The sequence below is a fragment of the Theropithecus gelada genome, chromosome 15, assembly GCF_003255815.1.
Source record: "Theropithecus gelada isolate Dixy chromosome 15, Tgel_1.0, whole genome shotgun sequence".
NCBI classification, from domain to species: Eukaryota; Metazoa; Chordata; class Mammalia; order Primates; family Cercopithecidae; genus Theropithecus; species Theropithecus gelada.
The window spans coordinates 79847603-79859972 of record NC_037683.1 but is presented as its reverse complement, the minus strand read 5'-3'; the positions used below and the strand labels follow the sequence as shown (position 1 = coordinate 79859972).

Genomic DNA, 12370 nt, shown 5'->3' with positions numbered 1-12370 from the left:
TTAGACTTTGGGCAAGGCTAATTGCAGCAAGCTGTGTTAGTTCCCCAGCCTCTGTTAAGTAGTCGTTTTTATACAATCTGTCAGAGGGAGGAGAAAATAGACCCACACAGTAAATGGACTTGAGGTGTTTAGCTAGGAAGTGGAGTTTGCTCTAAGTCGCTCTGGTAGCAGACTCCAGGAGCACATGGCAGGCGGACTCATCTGAGTATCTGTGCTGAGGAGTTGTATTAAACTGTTGCAACACTTTGAAATTGCTTTAGAAAAAGAGTACTCCCAAAGTTGCCAGCTAATATGGTATCGAATTTCCTGAAAGACCTTTCTTTTGCCGTGTGGTTTTTCTATAAAGCTGAGTCAATTAGGCTTCTTTACCTCCTTATCCTTGGTGGCAATAAAACGACAAGAGCTGAGGATTGAGGGTTGAGCATGTAGACGCTATTATCTCATTGGATGTTTACCACTGCCCTATGAGGTGGCTATTGTTACTCTCCGCATTCTATAGATGAGCACACTGAGCCACAGATTGGTTGAGTAACTTGCTCAGGCTCACACAACCAGCAGGTGATACGGCTGAGGTGAAAGAGCATTTTTTCTGGAAAGATTCAGGGTGTTTAAATGTACCTGTTTAGTGCACAGCAAGTTGTAGTACTTTTAAATTGGAGACTGGAATATATAAGTAGATGTTTGAATCTCTCTATGTCTCTCAGAGTTACGGGTGAATCAACAAAATTAGAATGTTTTTCTATTTAGTGACTGAAGAAGGCTGTCCATGCATGTATCAGGTCTAGTTTGGAGTCACAGACTAGATTCTGAACCAGAGAAGACACATAAGCTTTGGTTACCTTTCTTTGATTAAATGTAGTTTTAAAAATAATGACTTGACTATATTTCAGGGAGTCTTCATAGTCTTCTGCATGGGTATTTCTAGACAATAATGCTAAAGAGGAGAGTGCCAGTACAAGTGAAATTACAACATGATTGCAGTGTTATGGCTTTTGTTGATGAATTATTTGAACTGGGAAGAAAAACACTTTGAGAACTAAATTTAAAGTAATTCTTCCGATATTATCAGTAAGACCTAAAGGTAGTTGCTTTTAGAGGACCTAAATGTATTAAATTCCTGATTTAGCATGCTTGTACCAAGTCTTCAAATATGTTAAATTCTATCAGCTTCTTGAGCTTCTTAAGGAGAGTCATAGAATCATAGGGAATTAAAATAAATGTTAGAAATCTGTATCTCTTCTTACTTGACTGGATCACATCTAGAGCAACCCAAATGAAAATGTGCCCTGTTTTAAAGATCTCCAGGGAAAAATATTCTAAAACTTCCCCCAATAATTTATTCCAATGCATAGTAACCCTGAGACTTAATATTTAGAAATTGGTTTCTTATATATGGATGAAAGGAACTCTAAGAAGGTATACATTACATAAAAGACCTTTTATACAGGAAAAAAAAACTACTTAGATGAAAAAACTTCTTAATTATGGAGGTACAATACCTAAAATTAAAAATAAAACGAAGTGCATTTTCCACCTAAGATTTTTTCATCAACCCCTAGAACCACTGCTGGAAATTACCTCGTGAAGAAATCTTACCTAGCTCTGTATCTTTTGGAAATGTTTTACCTAATTTTAGAAAGAGGGGAAAAGAACAGTAACATCACATACACACACACACACACGACATGAACACAGACACACACTGTAGTTTCCTAAGCAGTTTGTTCTAATTCTTCACATTCCCCCTGTCAAAATGTTTGCTTATAACTTTCTTTGTATTGTCATTTAAGCCCATTTCTAATTGGTGATTGTTGGAAATTGAATAAATGTGTTCAATTTTTCATAATGTATGTCGTTGTATGGTTAATTATTAAATCGCTCTGAAGTATATAGACTATTATTTTTGTTACCATTTAATAGCTATTTTTTCTTAGAAAGGATATAGAAAAAATTGGAAGAATGCTCTGGACTTTAACATCTGCTTACTGAGATTCTTTTAAAAAAATTTACTAACTCATCTGGTATCATCACTAAAATTATTTATAATAATAAGGCAACTAAAAATTCATCTAGGAGGAGAAGTGGAACATTGAAAAATTTAAGTCTGTACCTAGTAATTAACTTAAACTCCTGAAGTTCAATGTGGAAAATTATTTTAAATTAACTTATTCAATGCACTTTGACAAGCTTGCAGATTACATACTATTTTATTCTGATAACATGGGATAATGATCCCTTGAATCCTAATATTTGCTCATTTTTATTAGGTGGAATGAGCAGATTTTTTTTTTTTTTTTTTTTGGCTAACAATGAATGTTTTAAGAAATGTTTTCTAATATGTAGTAAGAAAAAATTTAAGTTCCCAAAATTCACTGATTAAACCTGAAATATGCTTTATAGGCCTTAAAAGAAAAAGTGTGTGCAGCTTGTAGTTCACATCAGAAGACTGATAAACTCGTTGCTCTGTTTGTAAAGCATAGGTTCTAACAGCAGGGCTATTCCAGACTGGGATAGAGGTCTGTCCTAAAAGGGCTTGAGGTGCAATTTGCAAGATGTGATTTTAGGACCATACCGAAATTGCATCTGACTGTTGGGTGACTCCCTTTCTTTTTTGAACTCTGCATGCACCTGTAATTAAAAAAAGAAAGAAAGGAAAAGAAGGAAAGAAAGAAAGAAAAAAAGAAAAAGCAAGCAACCCATTGTAGAGTTACATTGAAAGCTGGCGGTAGTTTCCTTAATCAATTGTATTAAGTCGCAGTCATTTTCGGATCATTTGCACCCATGTTCGTTAGTGAATGCCATTTCCCTATGGGGATAGATGCCAGATTCTTTTTTCTTTCTGTGTCTTTTTCCTTCTCCGTTTTCTTTTTCCTTTTACCCCATTCCCTGCCTTGCCCTCCTCTCCCTCCCTCCTCCTCTTCCTTCTTGCCCTCCTTTTTTTTCTTCTCTTCCCTTAGGTGTTTAAGACACTTAATGGTCCCCAGCACTGGGCCCCGGGGGGCGGCGGGCAGGCCGGGTGTGGCCCGCGGGGCGCCGTCCCGCCCGAGCTGCCCATGTCGCTCTTGTCCCGCAGGCCCGGGGCCGGAGCTGAGCGGCCCGAGCACCCCGCAGAAGCTGCCGGTGCCCGCGCCCAGCGGCCGGCCCTCGCCCGCGCCCCCCGCAGCCGCGCAGCCGCCCGCGGCCGCAGTGCCCGGGCCCTCGGTGCCGCAGCCGGCCCCGGGGCAGCCCTCGCCCATCCTTCAGCTGCAGCAGAAGCAGAGCCGTATCAGCCCCATCCAGAAACCGCAAGGCCTGGACCCCGTGGAAATTCTGCAGGAGCGGGAATACAGGTAATGCACCCCACCAGAAAGGGGCTCACCGGCTGTGTGTTCTAGCAAGTGCCACCAAGCCTAGGGAGGTGAGGTGCCTGCCCATTGGTTGGCCAAACTGTGATTTTCACCCATTCAGTCAGAAAACTTTTATCCACCCCTGTGGCCTGCCAGGTGCCGAGGTAGGCACTGGGGTTTTGAAGATCAAAAGCCGCCGGGGACTTCCTGTAGACCCAAGAAAGTGATCATCTCACACTTCGATTATGGAATACATTGTCATTGTTTGTACTTGTGTCGTTGAATAATGACTGAGGTGGTGGGATGTTGAGTGTGTTGTGCTGGCCTGACTTTCATGTTAGTTGTACATTTCTACTCAAGCATACTTTGGTAGCTTTGTATAAACTTTGTTTTAATTCACGTGTGTCTATGGTGTGATCCAGCCTTATGGGTATACCCTGTGCAAGTGTCTCTATACAAGGTCCTTATTTAAATTATTAGTCCAGGAACTTAATTTTTACCTGATTCAGCCCATTTATCAGAATCAGGGGCTGGCAAACCCTTTCTGTAAAGAGCCAGATAGTCAATATTTTATGCATTGTGGGGCCGTATGATCTCTGTCACAACTCACCTCTACCCTTGTAGTGCAAAAACAGGAAAACAGCCGTGGACAATAATGGGCTGGCTGCCTTTCAGTAAACTTTACAAAAACAGGCTGGAGGCAGGATTTGGCCTGCAGGCTGTAGTTAGAAGACCCCTGATGTAAGTGGTTAATGTCAACCCAAAAGGGAGTCCAGCAAGTATTAAGTCAAGATAAAATAAAGCTAAGATTGTGGATTCTGGAGTCTGCCAGAAAGCATACTGTGTCATTAGTAACTTCTTACCATGGTCAAGTTATGTCTCTTTTCTGTGACTCAGTTTCCTCCTAGGCTAAAAGAAGGTACCTCTCATAGTGTTGGGAAGATAAAATGATACTGAAACATTCAATAAATAATAGCTATTATTATTTCCCAAATACTTCTTAATTTTAAGGAAAATTAGAGTTTAAAAATTATAGAGAATGTTGGTAAACCATGTCTAGGCTCCCTTTTAAAACATTACCTTAATCTTTATTGAAAAGCACATCACTCATTTGTTGTTAGACTAAAATACTAAGTTACCAGCTTTGAGAGGTACTCTGAAAGAAATCAGGATTACTTGCCATTAGATGTGTTTATTTTTTTGGATGAAGAGTGTAACTTTACTCTCATTACTATTAATAATCATCTGTTAAGATATTTTATCTTGCTATTTCCAACATTTCATGTATTCCCAGAGAACTAGATACTCATTGTCAATTGATATTTCAGTGCTGATAGGCAGATTCTGCTGGGTGAATAATTGCGGTGTGTTATAAAGTCAAATGCTAGCATATTCCTCTGTTCATGTGCAGTAGACTAATGTGCAGTACATTCTGTATGTTGCTGTTGAATTTTTAAAAAACTAAAAGTATTGGAAAAAATCAGTAATAGAATGGAGAAATACAATGTGGATGCTCTAAAATTCTGACTTCCTAAGAGCTAATATTTTTTTTCCTACCCTAGTAAAGGAAAAAGCTCTATACAAGCTCCCTAGTTAAAACATTTTTTTCCCATTTGAATTACCAGTACCTTTGTTAAACTATGTGAACTACCCTTAGAAGAGAGATGCTTTCTATAGCTAGAAATTTTTACATATGTCTAGACTTTTTGCCTTTTTCAGCCTGGTATGTGTGTGTGCACAAGTGTGTTTTAACTTTTTATTTTGCTAGCTCCTAAATGTTCTTGATCATTTTTTTCTGGAATTTTCATTGCAGGACTTTCTTGTAATTTTATTTTAGAAACTTTTTTTGGAGATTACCTTAATGAATGGTCTTCCAAAGTACACAGTATTAAGTAGTACTATTTCCAATGTATAAAAAGATTTTGTTCTGCACTCCTATGTCAATAAAAAATGCTGTCAGTATCTTTTAACTTATGTGCATTGCAAAATGTGGAGAATGGCTATTTTTCATAGTATTATTATTGCTTTATAAATGCCTACTCCTTTGTAAAGCCTTGTGGCTTTTGAAATGACTGATCTGGACAACCCTGAATCCGGAAAGGTTGTGGGTCCTTTGGCCTGAATTTTCCCATGGCCACCTGGAGAAGAAGCATCGTTTTGTAGTGACAACATTATGGGGCATGTTTTGTATTCTTTGGTTACAGAGCAGTAACTTGTCTTCTGCCTATAAGAAGATAAGTTGTTCAACTGCAGAGATTACATTTATCCCTTAAAAGGGTTAAATTAGGTCCCTTAGGCACTTGCAAAGGACAACAAATAAACTATTTTTTTTCCTTCTTTTGACCCTTTGTGATAGAATGGCTTACCAGCCTTTAGCATTGATAACTGTTAGGATCCAGTGCATCTTTATCATCTGATCAAAGATTAGAGAAAGGTCTAAAAAACCTCTTTTACAATTTGATAAATTTAGTTTGAGCGAAAATCATGTGTCAAATTCTTGAACAGATGTTAATTTCTTTGAGTCTTGTAATATCATTTACCTTGTCTATGAAATTTGACAGGAAATTTTCAGAATCTTAAATTTTTTTAACATTTACGTCAGTTGGCTGCTTTTCCTTGTTCATCATAAAAGCAGAACGTTGACAAATTGACCTTCCTTTTCATTCATAGCATAAATAGATGTCTGCCTATGAGCACTTTGCTGCAGCTTTGTACGAACTCTCTAGTTGAAACATTTTTCCCGCTTAAATTGGATCCTTTCTTTTTGACCATCTTTCTCTTGTAATGGAACTTTATTACTTCCATAGTAAGTGTCAGAGAGATATTTCCCTGGACTGCTTTTTTTTCTTTTTTTCTTTTTGGCACACTTTTGTTGGCTTCTCATTGTGCCTAACTTCGCTTTCTTCTATTTAGAATTAGATGTCTGGTCAAAAGTACCTCAGGAATCATCACATTGGCATGTAAACTAATTCCGCAGATGTTTGCATGGAAGATGTATTTCACACTTGAAGGAGTTTATTTGGGAAGAACATCTCTGAATTACATCAGCCCTCTTCGGAATAAAGTCAGAATTTAGTATGAAAAGAGCGGTATATCCTGCTTGTGTCAGGAAGCAGACATAGGCTGCTTACCTGTGTTTTTTTTTTTTTTTTGTCCTGCCCTTGTCGCCATTGCAATCCTGAAAATTCCTTCTCAAAAATTACGAATAGCCGCTTTACTTGCAGAGTTACAAAAAGTCACACACACTCTCTTTTTAAAGTGTCACTCAGTTCCTTGAAGGAACAAAATGTACCAGTGTCATTTTCTGTTCAAATAACTCTCCTACAGGAATCATAAACTTCTCCTCTGGACCTGAACAAATATCTGTTGCCTTTAATGGAACTCTTTTTCTTGCCAGAACAGTAACCCCTCTTGATTTACTGTTCAATCTGTATGAAAAACCTGTGTGACCTAATTCTGCATCAATTTTCTGTACTCGTGAGGACATTAAATGAGTCTCCTGCAGTTATGCAGTATTACATCTTGTTGTTGTTTCGGGAAGTTTAGAATCCTGAATCTCTTTATCGGACTACCTGCTGAATCTCACTGATGGGGAGATGAAATTGTCTGGAGAGGAGCATTATTTAAAATGAAGATTTCTATTAACAACAACAACAACAAAGATACAATCTTCTGTGTTAAAGAAGCCCCTCCTATACCTTTGCTACTCACCCCCCCATGTGCTGAATCAAATGCACATAATTTTACTATGGAATCTCCCTTTCCTCTTCTCCTAGAGTTTGCACTTTGTACTTCTTGCCTCCTTTCCATGGAAGAGGGATTCTTTTGTGCCAGGGAATCAGATTCACTGACAAATACTAGGCTCCTTGGAGAAGTAGTCATTTCAGGGAGAAGTGCAGCCCCCTTGCTCCTACCCTGTCTCTCCAGTGCCTTAGTCACACAGTGCCCCATCTACCCCGGGTTCCCACTGCCCACCTCCTCATTTTCCCTACACTTCCCTACTTTCCACCGTCCAGTTCAGTGTGATGTAATTTCTACCCTATCAACCCAGTTGTCCTACGATTATTTATTTAGTCCTAGTTCCATGGTTGTTTGGAAGATTAAGTAGGAATTCCTCTAATTTAGCATCTGACCCACTTTGTCAAAGAGAGTAAATCAGAATACCAAGGGATAGTTTGAGTTCTAGGATATTCAAATAAGAAAGATCTGCAAGGAATCTAGAACCAAGGAACTGGAATAACCAAATCATTGGCCATGATCTCACGCCACTATAATATTTAACTTTCCTTTGGTATGACCTTAACCTGTAAAAGCAAAGTTGTCTCAGTTTTATTTTTTCCCTTTAAATTCTATATTTCAAAAAAATCAGTAGTGGATTTTTTTCTTTACATCTTAATTGTTAAGATGCAACATTTGTTGCTGTATCCAGATATTTGGGGGCTATGTAGATGTTTTAGAAAATGAGTAAATGAAGTAGATGTCTGTTTCATATAGTGAAAAGTAATAATCTCATGCGTATCACTAGTAAAAGGAATGTGGAAGAAAGTTGGGAGAATTTGAACAATTTTGCCAAAAGAGTAAAATGATGAATTTATTATTGTGCATGAAATATAAAACTTTCAGTCTTTTGAATGATTAAACCATTTTAAAATGCTGTTGTTTGTGTTGGTATGCACAGTTAAAACAACAGCATGGGCCAGGCATGGTGGCTCACGCCTGTAATCCCAGCACTTTGGGAGGCTGATGCCTGTGGATCACCTGAGGTGAGGAATTTGAGACCAGCCTGGCCAACATGGCGAAAACCCATCTCTACTAAAAATACAAAAAGTAGCCAGGCGTGGTGGCACGTGCCTGTAGCCCCAGCTACATGGGAGGCTGAGGCAGGAGAATTGCTTGAACCCAGGAGGCGGAGATTGCAGTGAGCCGAGCTAGTGCCACTGCACTCCAGCCTGGCCGACAGAGTGAGACTCCCTCTCAAACAAACAAATAAACAAAAAATAACAACAGCATGGTAGCAGTGATAATATTAACACATTATGATGACAAATCATTTAATAAATTAGAATGAATAACATGTATCTAGCAAATAAAATAAGAATCAGTCGTAGATATTATTTTTAGTGAAGTCCCTGAAAAATAGTTTTCCTTACCACCATTTTAAATTTTTTTAAAATGATGACATTTTATTTCCCTTCCAAACTAAGCAACTGTAGGTTTTTAAAAAAAATCACTCATTTTGATATTTGGCTATATGAAGTATTAGATCTTCTACAGCATTTAGGTCCAGGAGGTTTTACTTTTTCATGTTAATGAAAATGATGCCTGTCATCATCAGCATCGTGGCAAGGAAGACAAATGGCCTGGTTGCCTTAGGACAGAACTAGAAGTTAGAAAGAAAAAAAGTCTGTCCTCTCAGCTCTGTAGTCTGGCAACACCATCATGTTTGGAAAAAACTGTAATATTCATTTTTTAAGATAATTTCGACTTTTATTTGAGATTCAGGGGATGTATGAATAGGTTTCTTAACATGGGTATATTGCATGATGCTGAGGTTTGGGGTGCAATGGATCCCATCATTCAGCTAATGAGCATAGTACCTAAAAGTTTTTCAACCCTTGCTGCCCTCCCTCCCTCCCCCATTTAGTAGTCGCCAGTGTGTATTGTTGCCATCTTTATGTCCATGAATACCCAATGTTTAGCTGCCACTTAAAAGTGAGAACATGCGGTATTTGGTTTTCTGTTCCTGCATTAATTTGCTTAGGATAATGGCCTCCAGCTGCATCCATGTTGCTGCAAAGGACATGATTTGGTTGTTTTTTTTTTTAATGGCTGTGCATAATTTTAAACAGAATTCTTAATTTTCAACTTTTATAGTTGAGATCCAGGAAGGTTCTCAGAAAGTATATTTTAATTATCTACCGTTTCATTGCAGTGGTTTTGGTATCAGGCAAATTGAGGTTCCAGTCTTGGCCCCCTTCTTTACTAGCTCTGTGGTATCTCCAGGTGTCTTCAGTTTTCCTCATCAGTAACATGGGACCATTATAACATTTACCTTATAGAGAGAGGCGTGTCTGTGTGTGTAAGAGAGAGACAATTAAATAAAATTATGCATTAAAGGCACTTAGTGCTGTTAATATTAACCTAGTTTAACTTATTACTCATTTTATCATTATTCTTTCTTTGTTGAAATCTAGTTCAGTACAGTTTGCCTCAAATTTAGGGGATGTAGTTCTAAAAACAGGCTTAAATGGCATATAATTATTTGTCAGAATAGGATTCAGGTGAACTCTAAAACCAGCAGTTTATATATCTAACAGTAATAGTATCCCAAGTGAATGGCTAAAGTGAGAGGTCTTTTATTTTCTACTCTGCCTTTATTATGCGGAAGTACATGCAGTTATATTTTTGATGGTGTGTAAAACGAGAATCCTCAACATCCTTTTCTAGAAACTCTTGGTTTTTGAGTACTATTTACTGCTGGCCCTGATTTTTTAAAAACAGCCTCATTTGTATTTTCTTTTCTCAAGCAAGCTCTGCTCACGGAGGAAGTGGCTGTGGCTGGCAGAGCGCTTTCTGAATGTTTAGGGTTGGCTGATTTCTGTGGCATCAGCACCTAAAACCGTTCTTGCTCTCTCCGCTTTAATGGCTGTTCGTCATCGGCATCTTGGCAAAGAAGACAAATGGTCCGGTTGCCTTAGGACAGAACTAGAAGTTAGAAAAAAGTGTGTCCTCTCAGCTCTGCATTCTGTCCGGCTGGGAGTTAGGAAGCGAGTCAATTGTTTCTGTCTCTCATTTCTCTCTCTGCTAAGAGCGAGCAAGGACATTTGACTTCCCCACTAGATACAGGGTGAACCTTCTTTCCCTGGTGTTAGATAGGGGTTATGGAGGAAGCCACATTGTTAAGTTAACATATACCTGTCTGCATTAATACAAAGGTAGCTTTTCTCTGCTTAACATCAAAAATTCTAGTTGGGTGTCAGAAATCAACTATCAGTATCTGGAATATGTTTTGCCCTGAACTTAAACCTGATGTCATTGTTTATCATGTAACATTAAATTGTAATGTGTTTTTCCACTGCCCCCTTTTCCCCGTTTTATTGTTTCCTTCAGACTTCAGGCCCGCATAGCTCATAGGATACAAGAACTGGAAAATCTGCCTGGCTCTTTGCCACCAGATTTACGAACCAAAGCAACCGTGGAACTAAAAGCACTTCGGTTACTCAATTTCCAGCGTCAGGTAATACCTTTTCCCCAGTGAATCTGAGATGTAGGAAATAAATGTAATTGTTCCTAAAGTGTTATCTGTGTTGCCTTTAGTCTATTCGATATTGTTATAAAGATATAAAGATAGAAACATAGTAAAATAGTGAATCTTTTAGACCAACAGCTTACAACTAAAAATAATGAAGATGAACTGCTTATTATTCTGGTTTTCTCTTCTGTATATGGGAAAGAGTTTTTCCTCCTGTACTATGGTTTACAAAGTCAAGAGTTATGGCATTTTGTTACCATGGATGAAAAACCCTGGGAACAAGTGGGGTAGCTCATGTTTGCCTTTATGACTCCAAGGAAAAACCAGAAGGTAGTAGATTGGAGCTTCTTTGTAAGCACAGATGTTAAGTGCTAGCCACCACTGTGAAAAGAATTTTAACAAATATGATAGCCACTCTACTGAATTAGTTCATCATTTATAGAAATACATAAAACAGTGTCTTATAGCTTATTTATTCACCAATATCTAAGTTTGGAGTGTTTGATCACATCAGGCTCATACAGTGACTAATCTGTAAATTATCTTGTCATTACAGTAGTTATTAAAAGCCAGTATAATGACCTATTTTCTGATTTCTAAATTAGTAAGAGACTAGTGGAATGAGTTAGAGCTACTTTTCACTTTGGTGAGTTTTGCCTTGTGGACTCAGAATGTTCAAGTTTGCTAGTCCACAGATTGCCTCACTAAGCCAAAGGGGATAAGGAGCCTTTCATTGTTAGTCAGATGGGTTTGTTTTGTTAAAGCCTGGAACATGCAAAATGAATGATTAATGAGTAAAAGTAGTTTGGAAGTATTGACTTAGTCTGTTGGAGGATGCGAGTAAAATCACAGGCCACTCCCCTTGCTATTGTAGGAATTTGGGTGTATATTTGCCTTACTGGCTATAATATCACAGATGGACATTAGTGGTGAGTAGGTGCTACTTGGCCCTTGGTTTGTGAGAGTAGATTTCAGCTTAAATTTTAAAAAGAAGAGGGAAAATTCTCTGAGTTCTGTTTACTTCTTTTTTATTGGTGACCTCACAAGATGAATTAATAAAGTGCTGGATAAAATCTCACTAAATGAATATTAACCAAGTATATTTTCAGGAATAAGTTTATGTTCAAATTAGCATTGCTGTGCTGGATTCTTATTGGTTTCTGATTTTTGTTTGATATTATTTTAAAAATCTGTTATTTATGAAGCTTCCCAATTAAATTAACTGTAACTAATGATGATTTCAGATTCAGTGGAATGATTATTGAATGTGTATTCTCCAGTCCCTACCCCCTACCACCACATAGCATGCAATACAGATAAAAGTATTACATTTGTGATGATCTAAAATAAGTTCATGATATGATACAAAATGTAGCTCTCTTGGAAAGAATATTATCATTGGAGTGGGAAGAAGCCAAAACTCATATTTCCCATCCTTTGTATGAGACTATGAATTAACGTTGGTGGAGTACCTGCTGCTACCATACGTGAAAGTAATTCTTTTATTCTTTTTTTGGAGCATCATTAAAATTAATCTTTAAACACAAAAAGAATGTTAACATGACATTTAAAACAAAGTGAAAAATTTAAAAAGCTTATTAGCTAATTAGTATCATTAGAATAATTAGATAAAATGAAGTTATTTAAAAGGCAAGACAACATCTTTTCTTTCTTTTACTGTTACAGTACTATAATTGCTTTTGATTTGAATTATTTGGGGGAAAAAATCTTGTACCATCCTTGAAAATATTGCATACATTTGGCGTGATTTCAGTTCCTTCATTTAATACAA

At 37.7% G+C, this 12370-nt stretch overlaps 1 protein-coding gene across 4 annotated transcripts in view; it reads left to right on the top strand.

The window, feature by feature from the left end:
- Nucleotides 1-12370, top strand: part of SMARCA2 (SWI/SNF related, matrix associated, actin dependent regulator of chromatin, subfamily a, member 2) — a 180889-nt gene that overhangs the window by 30287 nt on the left and 138232 nt on the right. For all 4 annotated transcript variants that reach the window (XM_025359053.1, XM_025359051.1, XM_025359049.1 and 1 more), the window contains exons 5-6: nt 3074-3329; nt 10437-10563. In XM_025359053.1, the coding sequence (XP_025214838.1) occupies nt 3074-3329; nt 10437-10563 (383 nt within the window). The remainder of the gene's footprint in view (nt 1-3073; nt 3330-10436; nt 10564-12370) is intronic.